Source organism: Balaenoptera ricei, chromosome 3 (genome assembly GCF_028023285.1).
Source record: "Balaenoptera ricei isolate mBalRic1 chromosome 3, mBalRic1.hap2, whole genome shotgun sequence".
NCBI lineage: Eukaryota > Metazoa > Chordata > Mammalia > Artiodactyla > Balaenopteridae > Balaenoptera > Balaenoptera ricei.
Genome location: NC_082641.1, coordinates 113,568,007 through 113,583,828, shown reverse-complemented (window position 1 = coordinate 113,583,828; position 15,822 = coordinate 113,568,007). Strand labels below are relative to the sequence as shown.

Here is a 15,822-nt window from a genome sequence, read left to right as displayed (position 1 = left end):
TTTAAGGTGTACAGCATGATTTGACTTACATATATCATGAAATGATTACCACAATAAGGGTAGTTAATATCCATCATCTCATATACAGAAAAAAATGGTTTTTTCCTTGTGATGAAAACTCTTAGGACCTACTCTCAACAACTTTCCTACGTATCATACAGCAGTGTTAACTATAGTCATCGTGTTGTACATTACATTCCCAGTACTTATTTATCTGATAACTGCAAGTTTGTACCTTTTGACCACTTTCCTCCAATCATCCCTCATCCCCCAACCCTCTGCCTCTGGTAACCACAAATCTGATCTCTTTTTCTGTGAGTTTGGTTTTTTTTGTTATTGTTTTTTAAGATTCCACATATAAGAGGGATTATGTGGTATACGGTATTTTAATTTCTCTATCTGACTTATTTCACTTAGCATAGTGCTCTCAAGGTCCATCCATTTTGTCACAAATGGCAGAGTTTCCTTCACTTTTATGGCTGATGAATGTTCCATTTTGTTTTTATATAAGTGTGTGTGTGTGTGTGTGTGTGTGTGTGTACGTGTATTATATTTTCTTTATCCGTTCATCCATTGATGGACACTTAGGTTTTTTTCCATATTTCCATATCTTGGCTATTATAAATAATGCTGCAGTGAACATGGGGTGCATATATCCTTTTGAGTGAGTGTTTTTGTTTCCTTTGGATGAATACCCAGAAGTGGAATTGCTGAATTATGTGGGAGTTCTGTTTTTAATTTTTTGAGGAGCCTCCATAATGTTTTCCATAGTAGCTGCTCCAGTTTACGTTCCCACCAACAGTGTATGTACCAGTGTTCTCTTTTCTCTACATCCTTGCCAACACTTGTTGTTTCCTGTCATTTTGATAATAGCCATTCTAACAGGTGTGAGGTGCTGTATCATTGTAGTTTTGATTTGCATTTCCCTGATGATTAGCGATGTTGAACACCTTTTCATGTACCAGTTGGCCATTTGTATGTCTTCTTTCGAAAAATGGTCTTGAGTTTTTTGCTCTTGAATTGTCTGAGTTTGTATATATTTTGGATATTAACCCCTTGTCAGATAAATGATTCAAAAATATTTTCTGCCATTCCATAGGTTGCCTTTTCACTTCGTTGATTGTTTCCTTTGTTGTGCAGAAACCTTTTAGTTTGATATAGTCCTACTTGTTTATTTTTGCTTTTGTTGCCTTTTCTTCTGGTGTCAAATCCGAAGTCATTGCCAATACTAATATCAAAGAGCTTACTGTCCGTTTTCCTCTAGGAGTTTTATGGTTTCAGCTCTTATATTCAAGTTTTTAATCCATTTTGAGTTAATTTTTCTGTATAGTGTAAGATAGTGTTGCAGTTTTATTCATTTACATTGGCTGTCCAGTTTTCCCAACACTATTTATTGAAGACACTGTCCTTTCTCCATTGTATATTCTTGCCTCCTTTGTTGTAAATTAAGTGACCATATATGCCTGGGTTTATTTCTGGGCTTGCTGTTCTGTTCCATTGATCTTTGTGTCTGTTTTTATGCCAGTACCATACTGTTTTCATGACTACAGCTTTGTTATGTAGTTTGAAATGAGGGAGCATGATGCCTTCAGATTTGTTCTTCTTTCTCGAGATTGCTTTGGGTATGTGGGGGTCTTTTGTGGTTCCATACAAATTTTAAGATTGTTTATTCTATTTCTGTGAAAAATGCCATTGGAATTTTTTTTCACATTTTACTATTTTTTTAAATTGAAGTATAGTTGATTTACAATGTTGTGTTAATTTGTGCTGTACAGTAAGGTGATTCAGTAATACATATATATACTTTTTTTATTAAGAACACATTTTATTTTTTAAATTTTATTTTATATTGGAGTGTATTTGGTTTACAATGTTGTGTTAGTTTCAGGTGTACAGCAAAGTGATTTAGTTATACATATACATATGTCTGTTCTTTTTCAGATTCTTTTCACATATAGGTTATTGCAGAGTATTGAGTAGAGTACTCTGTGCTATACAGTAGGCCCTTGTTGATTATCTGTTTTATATATAGTAGAGTGTACGTTAATCCCAAACTCCTAATTTATCCTTCCCCTCCCCCCTTCCCCTTTGGTAACCATAAGTTTGTTTTCTAAGTCTGTGAGTCTATTTCTGTTTTGAAAATAATTTCATTGTATTAACTTTTAAGATTCCATATACAAGTGATATCATATGATATTTGTCTTTCTCTGTCTGACTTACTTCACTTAGTATGATAATCTCTAGGTCCATCTGTGTTGCTGCAAATGGCATTACTTCATTCTTTTTTATGGCTGAGTAATATTCCATTGTATATATGTACCACATCTTCTTTATCCATTCTTCTGTTGATGGACATTTAGGTTGCTTCCATGTCTTGGCTGTTGTAAATAGTGCTGCAGTGAACATTGGGGTACATGTATCCTTTCAAAGGATGGTTTTCTCGGAATATATGCCCAGGAGTGGGATTGCTGGATCATATGATAGCTCTATTTTTAGTTTTTTGAGGAACCTCTGTATTGTTCTCCATAGTGGCTGTACCAATTTACATTCCTACCAACAGTGTAGGAGGGTTCCCTTTTCTTCACACCCTCTCCAGCATTTATTGTTTGTAGACTTTTTGATAATGGCCATTCTGACTGGTGTGAGGTGATACATCATTGTAGTTTCAACTTGAATTTCTCTAATCATTAGAGAATCTTTCCATGTGCCTTTTGGCCATCTGTATGTCTTCTTTGGAGAAATGTCTGTTTAGATCTTCTGCCCATTTTTTGATTGGGTTGCGTGTATTTTTTTGCTGTTGGGCTGCATGAGCTGTTTGTGTATTTTGGAGATTAATCCCTTGTCTGTTGCATTGTTTGCAAATATTTTCTCCCATTCTGTCTGTTGTCTTTTCGTTTTGTTTATGGTTTCCTTTGCTGTGCAGAAGATTTTAAGTTTAATTAGGTCCCATTTGTTTGTTTTTGTTTTCATTACTCTAGGAGATGGATCAAAACAGATATTGCTGCGATTTATGTCAAAGAGTGTTCTGCCTACGTTTTCCTCTAAGAGTTTTATACTGTCGGCTTTACATTTAGGTCTTTGATCCATTTTGAGTTTATTTTTGTGTATGCTGTTAGAGAATGTTCTAATTTCATTCTCTTAGCTGTAGCTGTCCAGTTTTCCCAGCACCAGTTATTGAAGAGATTGTCTTTTCTCCATTGTATATTCTTGCCTCCTTTGTCATAGATTACTTGACCATAGGTGCGTGGGTTTATTTCTGGGCTTTCTGTCCTGTTCCATTGATCTCTCTTTCTGTTTTTGTGCCAGTACCATACTGTTTTGATGACTGTAGCTTTGTAGTATAGTGTGAAGTAAGGGAGCCTGATTCCTCCAGCTCCGTTTTCCTTTCTCAAGATTGCTTTGGCTATTTGGGGTCTTTGGTGTTTCCATACAAATTTTAAGATTTTTTTGTTCTAGATCTGCAAAAAAAATGGCCATTGGTAATTTGATAGGGATTGCACTTAATCTGTAGATTGCCTTGGGTAGTACAGTCATTTTGATTCTTCCAATCCAAGAACATGTTATATCTTTCCATCTGTTTGTGTCATCTTCAATTCTTTTCATCAGCGTCTTATAGTTTTCAGAGTACAGGTCTTTTGCCTCCTTGAATAGGTTTATTCCTAGGTATTTTATTCTTTTTGATGTGATGGTAAGTGGGATTGTTTCTTTATTTTCTCTTTATGATCTTTTGTTGTTAGTGTATAGGAATGCAACAGATTTCTGTGTATTAATTTTGTATCCTGCAACTTGACCGAATTCATTGATGAGCTCTAGTAGTTTTCTGGTAGCATCTTTAGGATTTTCTATGTATAGTATCATGTCATCTGCAAACAGTGACAGTTTTACTTCTTCTATTCCAATTTGGATTCCTTTTATTTCTTTTTCTTCTCTGATTGCCATGGCTAGGACTTCCAAAACTATGTTGAAGAAAAGTGGCAAGAGTGGACATCCTTGTCTTGTTCCTGATCTTAGAAAAAATGTTTTCAGCTTTTCACCATTGACTCTGATGTTAGCTGTGGGTTTGACATATCAATGTACAGCCTTTATTATGTTGAGGTATGTTCCCTCTATGCTCACTTTCTGGAGAGTTTTTATCATAAAGGGGTGTTGAATTTTATGAAAAACTTTCTCTGCATCCATCGAGATGATCATATGGTTTTTATTCTTCAATTTGTTAATGTGGTGTATCACACTGATTGATATACAGATATTGAAAAATCCTTTCATCTCTGGGATAAATCCCACTTGATTGTGGTGTAAAGTCTTTTTAATGTACTGTTGGATTCGGTTTGCTAGTATTTTGTTGAGGATTTTTGTCTATTCGTCAGTGATATTGGCCTGTAATTTTCTTTTTTTGCGGTATCTTTGTCTGCTTTTAGTATCTGGGTGATGGTGGCCTCATAGAATGAGTTTGGGAGTGTTCCTTCCTCTATAATTTTTTGGAAGAGTTTGAGAAGGATAGGTGATAGCTCTTCTCTGAATGTTTGATAGAATTCGCCTGTGAAGCCATCTGGTCCTGGACTTTTGTTTGTTGGGAGTTCTTTTGGATTTTTTTGTTTTGTTTGTTTGTTTGTTTTTGGCTGCATTGCAGCTTGCGGGATCTTAGTTCCTCAACCAGGGATTGAACCTGGGCCCTCGCAGTGAAAGCACTGATCCTAACCACTGGACCACCAGGGAATTCCCTGTTGGGAGTTTTTAAATCACAGTTTCAATTTCAGTGGTTGTGATTGGTCTGTTCATATTTTCTATTTCTTCCTGGTTCAGTTTTGGAAGATTGTACCTTTCTAAGAATTTGTCCATTTCTTCCAGGTTGTCCATTTTTTTGGCGTATAGTTGCTTGTAGTAGTCACTTATGATCCTTTGTATTTCTGCAGTGTTAATAGTAACTTCTCTTTTTTCATTTCCAATTTTATTGATTTGAGCCCTCTCCCTTTTTTTCTTGATAAGTCTGGCTGAAGGTTTATCAATTTTCTTTATCTTTTCAAAGAACCAGCTTTTAGTTTCATTGATCTTTTCTATTGTTTTCTTTGTCTCTATTTCATTTTTTTCTGCTCTGATCTTTGTGATTTCTTTCCTTCTACTAACGTTGGGTTTTGTTTGTTCTTCTCTTTCTAGTTGCTTTAGACATAAGGTTAGTTTGTTTGAGATTTTTCTTGTTTCCTGAGGTAAGATTTTATTGCTATGAACTGACCTCTTAGAACTGCTTTTCCTGCATCCCATAGGTTTTTTATTGTCATGCTTTCATTTTCATTTGTTTCTAGCTATTTTTTGTTTTCCTCTTTGATATCTTCAGTGATCCATTGGTTGTTTAGTAGCATATTGTTTAGCCTCCACGTGTTTGTGTTTTTTACAGGTTTTTCCCCCTTGTCGTTGATTTCTAATCTCATAGCGTTGTGGTCAGAAAAGAGGCTTAATATGATTTCAGTTTTCTTAAATTTACCAAGGCTTGATTTGTGGCCCAAGATGTGATCTATACTGGAGAATGTTCCATGTGCACTTGAGAAGAAAGTGAATTCTGGTGCTTTTGGATGGAATGCTCTATAAATATCAGTTAAGTCCATCTGGTTTAATGTGTCATTTGAGACCTGTGTTTCCTTATTGATTTTCTGTCTGGATGATCTGTTCAAAGATGTAAGTCAGGTGTTAATATTATTATATTAACACCATATTATTGTGTTACTGTTGATTTCTCCTTTTATGGCTGTTAGCATTTGCCTTATATATTGAGGTGCTCCTATATTTGGTGCATATATATTTACAATTGTTATATCTTTTTGAATTGATCCCTTGATTATTATGTAGTATCCTTCTTTGTCTCTTTGTAACATTCTTGTAAAATCTATTTTGGGGACTTCCCTGGTTGTCCAGTGGTTAAGACTCCACACTTCTGATGCAGGGTGGCACAGGGTTTGATCCCTGGTCGGGGAACTAAGATCCCACATGCTGTGCAGCGTGGCCAAAAAAAAAAAATTAAAGTCTAATTTGTCTGATATGAGTATTGCTACTCCAGCTTTCTTTTGATTCCATTTGCATGGAATACCTTTGTCCATCCCCTCACTTTCAGTCTGTATGTGTCCCTAGATCTGAAGTGGGTCTCTTGTAGCCAGCATATATACAGGTCTTGTTTTTGTATCCATTAAGCCAATCTGTGTCTTTTGTTTGGAGTATTTAATCCATTTACATTTAAGGCAATTATCGATATGTATGTTCTTGTTTCCATTTTGTTAATTGTCTTGGGATTGTTTTTGTAGGTTTTTTTCTTCCTTTCCTCTTTTGTTCTCTTCTTGTGTGATTTGGTGACTATCTTTAGTGTTGTGTTTGGATTGCTTTCCCTTGTGTGTGTATGTCTCTACTGTAGATTCTTGGTTTGTGGTTCCCGTGAGGTTTTGATATAGCAGTCTGTATATGTAGAAGATTGTTTTAAGTTGCTGGTCTCTCAGTTTCAAATGCATTTCTTGTATCCTGCATTTGTACTCTCTTCTTGTGTGTGGATGATTTCCTACCTTTACTGTGTGTTTGCCTTTACTGGTGAGCTTTCCCATTCATAATTTTCTTGATTCTAGTTTGGACTTTTATCTTATGCCTAGAAAAGTTCCTTTAGCATTCATTGTAAAGCTGGTTTGGTGCTGCTGAATTCTCTTAGGTCTTGCTTATCTGTAAAGCTTTTGATTTCTCTGTTGAGTCTGAACAAGAGCCTTGCTGGGTACAGTATTCTTGGTAATATACTTTTCCTTTTCATCACTTTAAATATATTGTGCCACTTCCTTCTGGCCTGCAAAGTTTCTGCTGAAAAATCAGCTGATAACCTTATGGGGATTCCCTTGTATGGTATTTGTTGCTTTTCCCTTGTTGCTTTTAATATTTTTTCTTTGTCTTTAATTTTTGTCACTTTGACTAATATGTGTCTCAGCATGTTCCTTCTTGGGTTTATCCTGTATGGGACTCTCTGCATTCCCTGGACTTGAGTGAGTGTTTCCTTTCTCATTTTAGGGAAGTCTTTGGCTATAATCTCTTCAAATACTTTCCCAGGCCATTTCTCTCTCTTCTCCTTCTGGGACCCCTCTAATGCAAATGTTGGTGCATTTAATGTTGTCCCAGAGGTCTCTTAAACTGTTCTCATTTCTTTACATTATTTTTTCTTTGTACTGAGACAGTGCTTTCCACCATTCTGTCTTCCAGCTCACTTATTTCTTCTTCTGCTTCAATTACTCTGCTACTAATTCTTACTAGTGTATTTTTCATTCCAGTTATTGAATTGTTCATCTTTCTTTATTCTTTATATCTTCTAGTTCTTTGTTAAATGTCTCTCGTATCTTCTCGATCTGTACCTCCATTCTTTTTCTGAGATCTTGGCTTATCTTTACTATCATTCTTCTAAATTCTTTTCAGGTAGGTTGCCAATCTCCACTTCACTTAGTTCTTGTGGGTTTTTATCTTGTTCCTTTGTCTGGAACATATTTTTCTGCCATCTCATTTTTTCTAACTTTCTGTTTTCGTGGTCTCCTTCTGCTGGCTGCAGGACCGTAGCTCCTCTTGTTTCTGGTGTCTGCCCTCTGGTGGGTGAGGTTGGTCCTGGACTTGTGCAGGCTTCCTGGTGTGAGGGACTGGTGCCTGCCCTCTGGTGGGTGGAGCTGGGTTGAGTTTCTCTGCTGGGCAGGGCTGTGTCGATGGGTGTGTTTAGAGGTGGCTGTGAGCTCAGTACAGCTTTAGGCAGCCTGTCTGCTGATGGTGGGGCTGTGTTCCTATCCTGCTGGTTGGCCTGAGGTGTACTAGCACTAGAGCCTGTAGGCTGTCGGGTAGGACCAGGTCTTGATGCCAAAATGGTGACCTCTGGGAGAGTTCACGCCAATCAGTATTCTCTGAGACCTCTGGCACCAGTGTCCTTGCCCCTCCAATGAGTCACAGCCGACCCTCACCTCCTTAGGAGACTCTCCAAGACTCGTATGTAGGTCCAACTGAGGCTCATGTGGAGTTACTGCTGTGCTGGGTTCCAGTGTATGTGAAACCTTGTGTGTATCCTCTAAGAGCAGAGTCTCTGTTTCCCCCAGTTATGTAGAGCCCCTGCACTTAAGCTCCATTGGCCTTCAAAGCCAAATGCTTTGATGGTTCCTCCTCCCGATGCCAGACCACCAGACTTGGGAGCCTGACGTGGGGCTCAGAACTCTCACTCCTGTGGGAGAACATCTGTGACATAATTATTTTCCAATTTGTGGGTAAGCCCACCCGGTGGGTATGGGATTCAATGATGTCATGAAAGCTCCCCTCCTACCATCTCATGGTGGCTTCTTCTTTGTCTTTGAAAATATCTTTTTTGGTAGGCTCTAGTTTTTTTTGTCAATGGTTGTTCAGCAGTTACTTGCGATTTTGGTGTTTTCGTGAGAGGAGGTGTGCTCAGGTCCTTCTCTTCCGCTGTCTTGGCTGGGGATCTCTCGCCATTGGAATTTTGTTAGGGATTGCATTGGATCTGTAGATTGCTTTGGGTAGTATGGACCTTTTAACAGTATTAACTCTTCCAGTCCTTGAGCATAGAATATCTTTCCATTTATTTGTGTGTTTAATTTCTTTCATCAGTGCCTTACGGTTTTCACCGTGCAGGACTTCCACCTCCTTGGTTAAATATAATCCTTGGTATTTTATTCCTTTTAATGTGGTCGTAAATTGTTTTCTTAATTTCTCTTTATGATAGCTCATTATTAGTGTATGGAAACACCACAGAAATCTGTGTAATGATTTTGTGTCCTGCAACTTTACTGAATTCATTTATTCTAACAATTTTTTTGGTGGAGTTTTTAGAGTTTTCTGTGTATAATATCATGTCATGTTCAAATAGTGACAGTTTTACTTCTTTCTTTCTGATTTGGATGCCTTTTCTTTTTCTTGCCTAATTGCTGTGGCTAGAGGAAAAGAGGAAAAAAATTTTTAAAAACCTTCAGACAAATGAAAATGGAAATACAACTTACCAAAACTTATGACATGCACCAAAAGCAGTTCTAAGAGGCAAATTTATAACAATAAATGCCTGCATCAGAAATTTTTTTAAATCTCAAATAAAAAAACCTAACCTGAAGGAACTAGAAAAAGAACAAATGAAGCCCAAAGTTGGCAGAAGGAAGGAAATAACAAAGGCCAGAGCAGAAATGAATGATATAGAGACTCAAAGGACAATAGAAAAGGTAAATGAAACTAATAGATAAACTAAAGATAAGTAATCGTTCCTATTGGTTGTTCAGTAACATGTTGTTTAATCTTCATATATTTGTGATTTTTCCAGTTTCCTTCTTGTAATTGATTTCTAGTTTCATACCACTGTGGTCAGAAAAGATACTTGACATGATTTCTTACATTTATTAGCGCTTGTTTTGTGGCCTATCATGTGGTCTATCCTGGAAAATGTTATATGTGTACTTGAGAGGAATGTGTGTTCTGTTGATTTGGGTGGAATATGCTGTGCATATTTTTTAAATCCATCTGGTTTAACATGTCGTTTAAGGCCAGTGTTTTCTTATTGATTTTCTGTAAGGAACATCTGTCCATGGATGAAAGTGGGATATTAATGTCCCCTGTTATTATTGTGTTGCTGTCTGTTTCTCTTTTAGGTCTGTTAATATTTGCTTTATATATTTATTTGCTCCTGTGTTGGGTGCATAAATATTTACAAATATTATATCCTCTTGTTGGATTGACTCCTTTATGATTATGTAATGACATTCATTGTCATTGCAGTCATTGTTTTAAAGTCTATTTTGTCTGATATAAGTATAGCTACCGCAGCTTTCTTTTGGTTTTTATTTGCATGGAAAATGTTCTTCCATCCCTTTACTTTCAGTCTGTATATATCCCTACATCTGAAGCGTGTCTCACGTAGGCAGCATATAGATAGGTGTTGTGTACTTATCCACTCAGCCACTCAGTGTCTTTTGATTGGAGAATTTAGTGCATTTACATTTAAAGTAACTATTGATAGGTATGCACTTATTCCCATTTTGTTAATTGTTTTTTGGCTGTTTTGTATTGGGTTGGCCAAAAGGTTCACTTGGTTTTTTCCATAAGATGGCTCTAGTAGCACTTAGTTGTCTTTAACTTCATTTGAAACAATTTTGTTAGATTGTATTGTGACAGCTGTCATATCAGCATGCATTTTATAAAAGACATCAAAATTGGTGAATTTTTGTGTAGCCTTTTTAATACTGAAGATGGAAGAAAAAACAACATTTTAGGCATATTATGCTTTATTATTTCAAGAAAGGTAAAAATGCAACTGAAACGCAAAAAAAGATTTGTGCAGTGTATGGAGAAGGTGCTGTGACTGATCAAACGTGTCAAAAGTGGTTTGCGAAGTTTCGTGCTGGAGATTTCTCCTTGGACGCGGCTCCATGGTCGGGTAGACCAGTTGAAGTTGATAGCAATCAAATCGAGACATTAATTGAGAAAAATCAACATTATACCATGCTGGAGATACTGGACATACTCAAAATATCCAAATCAAGCGTTGAAAATCATTTGCACTAGCTTGGTTATGTTAATCACTTTGATGTTTGGGTTCCACATAAGGTAGGCAAAAAGAAACCTTCTTGACCATATTTCCCCATGTGATTGTCTACTTAAACGTAATGAAAACGTTCCGTTTTTAAAACAAATTGTGATGGTTGATGAAAAGTGGATACTGTATAATAATGTGGAACAGAAGAGATCATGGGGCAAGTGAAATGAACAACCACCAACCCACCAGAGGTCAGCCTTCATCCAGAGAAGGTGGTGTTGTGTATATGGTGGGATTGGAAGGGAGTCCTCTACTATGAGCGCCTTCTGGAAAACCAGGTGATTAATTCCAGCAAGTACTGTTCCCAATTAGACCAACTGAAAGTATCACTTGATGAAAAGCATCCAAAATTAGTCATCAGAAAACTCATAATCTTCCATCAGGATAACGCAAGACCGCATGTTTCTTTGATGACTGGGCAAGAACTGTTACAGCTTGGCTGGGAAGTTCTGATTCATCCACTGTATCCACCAGACATTGCACCTTCAGATTTCCATTTATTTCAGTCTTTACAAAAATCTCTTAATGGAAAAAATTTCAGTTCCCTGGAAGACTGTAAAAGGCACCTGGAACAGTTCTTTGCTCAAAAAAGATAAAAAGTTTTGGTAAGATGGAATTATGAAGTTGCCTGAACAATGGCAGAGGGTAGTGGAACAAAAGGTTGAATACATTGTTCAATAAAGTTTTTGGTGAAAATGAAAAATGTGTCTTTTATTTTTACTTAAAAACCAAAGGCACTTTTTGGCCAATCCAGTAGTTCCTCTGTTCCTTTCTTCTTTTCTTGCTCTCTCCCTTTGTGATTTGATGATTTTCTTTAGTGGTACACTTGCATTCATTTCTCTCTTGTGTATCTACTATAGGCTTTTGCTTTGTGTTTATCATGAGGCTTATATATAACAACTTATATTTATAACAGTCTATTTAAAATTGATAACACGTTTGATCCCATTCGAAAGCTCTGTATTTTCACTCTTCTCTCCATGTTTTGTTTTTGACATCACATTTTACACCTCTTTATCTTGTGTATAGTCCTTAATTAATTATTGTAGTTACAGTTATTTTTAGTACTTTTGTCTTTTAACCTTTATACTAGCTTTATAAGTGATTAATCTACCACCTTTATATTTACCTTTATCAGTGACAAAGGTGCTTGTACTTTCATATGTTTTCCTGTTATTAATTAGTGCCCTTTCTTTTGAGCTTAAAGAAGTCCCTTTATTATTTCTTTTAAGGCCAGTTTAGTGGTAATGAACTCCTTTAGCTTTTGTTTGTCTGGAGAACTCCTTCTGTATTCTTCACTTCTGAAGGACAGTTTTGCCAGGTAGAGTATTCTTATTGGGAAGTTTTTTTTACTTTTAGCATTTAGAAAAATCATGCCACTCCCTTCTGGCCTGCAAATTTTTTGCTGAAAAATCTGCTGATAGTCTTATGGGGTTTTTGTGTGTGTGTAGCAGGTTTTCTCTTGCTGTTTTAAAGAGTCTCTCCTTGTCTTTAACTTTTGCCACTTTAATTATAATGTGTCTTGGCACGGGCTTGTTTGCGTTCATCTTATTTGGAACTCTCAGCTTCCTGGCAGGATTTTCTTCTTTTTTATGACTAAATAATATTCCAGTGTGTGTGTGTGTGTGTGTGTGTGTGTGTGTGTGTGTGTATTACATTTTCTTTATTCATCTGTTGATGGGCACTTAGGTTGTTTCCATGTCTGAGCTATTGTAAATAATGCTGCTGTGAACATGGGGGTGCATATATCTCTTCAATATAGTGTTTTCATTTCCTTTGGATATATTCCCAGAAGTGGAATTGCTGGAGCACATGGTAGTTCTACTTTTTATTTTTTGAGGAACCTCTATACTGTTTTTCCATAGTGGCTGAACCAATTTACAATGTGGGGCAACAGCTTTAATGCAGGTGACCATATGCAAATGAATCATTGCTGAAAATTATCAGTATTAATTATCACAGGTTAAGCTTTATAACCTGGCTGCATAGGCAGCTGCTGACTTGTATCAGGGGCACAGGGAGCCTTTCAGGTCCCCTCCTCCCAGTAAAACCAGCTCCAATTCCCAGAGGCCTGAAATTCTATCATTTAGGGCTTTCTGACCTCTTAAAATCCAAGTATCCTTGGGCAGAAGCACTAAAATATTTATCTACTTAGCAACTGCATTTCATTCCCAAGCGTTTACTGAGCACCTTGTGTATGAATGGTGTTCACTGGGTAGAGTAGTGGCTTTAAAACTTTTTTGCTTGCATACTTCCTAAAGCAGTTTTGAAAGTCTTCATAGCTCATACATCTAAAATTTGACAGCTAAACTTCTCATAATAAATTTAAATATCTACTACAAAGGGTATAATTTTGATATATAATACATATTGAACTTTAAAAAGAAAACTTTCATCATTTAAATGTATCCAATGAAATCTACTTACTGTGATGATTTGATATACTACAAAATACACAAACAGGCTCTTTTTTAACAGTTGGAAAATTTATATAATTTTACTCCTTTGAGCCCTTATTTTCCTTTCACTTGCCCCACAAATTTTTATCCTAATGTAACACATTTTTTTTTGTTTGTAGTATGTTAGTGATTTGCGCAACAAAAATAATGTACATAAATTTAAATTCATTTTGAAAAATTTTCTTGTGATCATAAAAGCACTAAATGTTATGGTTTCCACAGGATTGGATAGTTATCACATTTATTAATAATACACAGTTGATCAAACTGATAAATACTTGACACATTTTAATTTTAACTATTAAGGAGAAAGTAAAATTTTTTTGGAACTGTATCATGTCATGGGATGCATGGAGATAGTTTTTTCAGTTAACTCAAGTACCCTAGATGAATGTTGCTCACTGTAAAAATGAGTCATCATCCTATATTTTATTTATAGGTATAAGTGCCTGGGAAATCTTGTTCACAAAAGTAATTAAATGGGACTGGAAAGGATTTTGTTACAGCAACATCGCTCAATCCTCTGAACTCTTTCTGAGTTACATGCCAACAATCACATAGTAATCTGTCATCAATTTGTTTTAATAAATGTTTTATTTTAGAACGGTTTTAGATTTACAGAAGTTACAAAGCCCATATAGAGAGTTCCTGAATATCCCTCACCCAGTTTCCCTGTTGTTAACATCTTCCGTAACCCTAGTACATTCATCACAACTAAGAAACCCGCATTGGTACATGACTGTTAACTAAACTCCATCAATCTGTTCTTTAATGGTCTATCAGCTGTTAACTCAATTTGGTATTTCTTCAGTTTTGTTGAAAGCACAGAATTAGAAACATCTGACTTGTGAAAGGATTTGTCATCCCGTCTTTGCTTTTCTTGTTTCCTGGAAAGTATATCAAAAAGGCTTTACTAAGACTTACCATGTAATTGTTGATTATACCTGTCAAATCTGATACACTTGAAGTGTTAGGAAACCAAAAGAGTGATAATTTTACTATATCTTTGCTAATACCGTGTTTCTTGTTAAAATGCTTTCTGTCTTACCATTTATATCAAAACCTTGGAGCATCAAATTTAGCTCATTTAATTAATGGAAAATGTTCCAGGTTAGCCGTATAACCTAAATGCCAAAGCAGTCCTTATTGTTAAAGCACTTTAGTAAAATTAGACCTTATGTTTCAGTGTAAGTAAGAATGTTAATATGTTAATGAATTTGAGTATTAAAAGGGAAAATGGATAGGGCACGGGCCTTGCCCTGAGTTTTCTGTCCAGATCCTTCCTTCAGGAAGCCATGGCCATTTATCATATTTTATATATTTTATAATATTTCTCACCCCTTACTTTGTTGATTTGCTCCCACTGGACCATCCTCAGGAGTAATGTCCTTTTTGATAATAGTTGGGGGAAGGAAAAAATACCTAAACAAAAACTTGCTATTGTGCCCACTTTCCTCACTCACCAATATATCTGAATGCAAAAAATCCCCAAATGAGCCAAAATATCCGTTTCTAATACAAGCCTCGTCCTTGACAGAAATAAAAGACTGAGAAAGACATGTATCCCTACTTGAAGGGTGGTGCTAATATTCACTCTTGGGAAGTGGGAGACATGGTTGTGAAGGGAGACCCAGCATGAAACCTTGATTGCAAGCATAGATCACTCTTAGGGCAGATCCACTTCAGGAAGAAGTACATTAGGCAGCAGAGGATCTGCAAAGTAATCATACCTCTCTACATGACATACCTTTGCAAGGCTCTTGGAAACCCCAGAGGACATATACCTCAGTCTGAATGATGCTGGAAAGAGGCCCAAGAGCCTGCCAAGATCCATGCTCACTGCAGGGGGGTGGGGCATCTCAAGGGGACAGAGAGGCTCACCAACAGCCCGCATATGGATCCTTCTCCAAGGCGGGTCTTAATGAAAGAGGGTGGGAGAGTCTTACCTCCTGGGCTCAGAGGGTTGGAGGGTGATGATCCTTGGCCTGATTTTTGGCTCTTTGAGAACTAAGGATCCAGAGCAGTTTGTTTTTTCCCCTCAGACGTGAATACTGTACAGGCATCTAGAAAGTGAAGACCCTGAATTAAGAGACATTCACTTGGTCTACAGTTAATGCAAGTGGTTCTGTTCTAAATTATCACTGTGAAGTTTTGCCTTTAGGTAGCTATTTTTTTAAGATTATAAAGGTGATGAAAATACACTTTAACACTCTTTACTCTTGGACTTCAAAATAAGCCTGCAGCCCCCACTTTGAAAAATGCTGAGAACTTATAGTGGTTTAGTTTCCTGTTTTCTCTTGAGTATTATGGGCATTCACCTGCCTGTTAGAAAAGCCCAGATTCACGTGGTCTCCATCTGTGCAGGCCTCATACTGACTCTTCTGTTTGTGCAAGAAGAAGCAGGGAGAAGTCAGCAAGGCAGCCAGCGCCGACAGCACGACCGAGGGCACACCCGCCGATGGCTTCACTGTGCTCTCCACCAAGAGCCTCTTCCTCGGCCAGAAGGTAGGCAAACGCGGGCCCCGGTCTGCTCGCGGGCCCTGGGACAGATGGGTGCCTCCACCAGCAGGAAGGCTGACTGAGGACCACTCCTGGCCTCATGGGCTGGAGGAGAGAGTGGGGCCTGGGGCGGCTTTAGGAGAGGACTCAGGGAGGGCTGGACAGGGTGCTGAGGGGAGACTGGCAGGTGGGGAGAGGGGGTGGTGGTAAAGAAGAGGGACAGCAGCTCCTATGGGGGTCGGGACACCCTGGGCTTAGTCTGTGGAAGGAGCTGTGTGTATGGGA

General features: G+C 37.4%; 1 protein-coding gene across 4 annotated transcripts in view; it reads left to right on the top strand.

Moving 5' to 3' along the window:
* Positions 1-15,822, top strand: part of LOC132362513 (core histone macro-H2A.1) — an 81,009-nt gene that overhangs the window by 38,413 nt on the left and 26,774 nt on the right. For 2 of the 4 annotated variants that reach the window (XM_059917127.1, XM_059917129.1), the window contains exon 5: positions 15,436-15,543. In XM_059917127.1, coding sequence (XP_059773110.1) covers positions 15,436-15,543 — 108 coding nt within the window. Of the gene's footprint in view, positions 1-15,432; positions 15,544-15,822 lie in introns of all 4 variants that reach the window. The other 2 variants (XM_059917128.1, XM_059917126.1) reach the window with 1 other exon arrangement.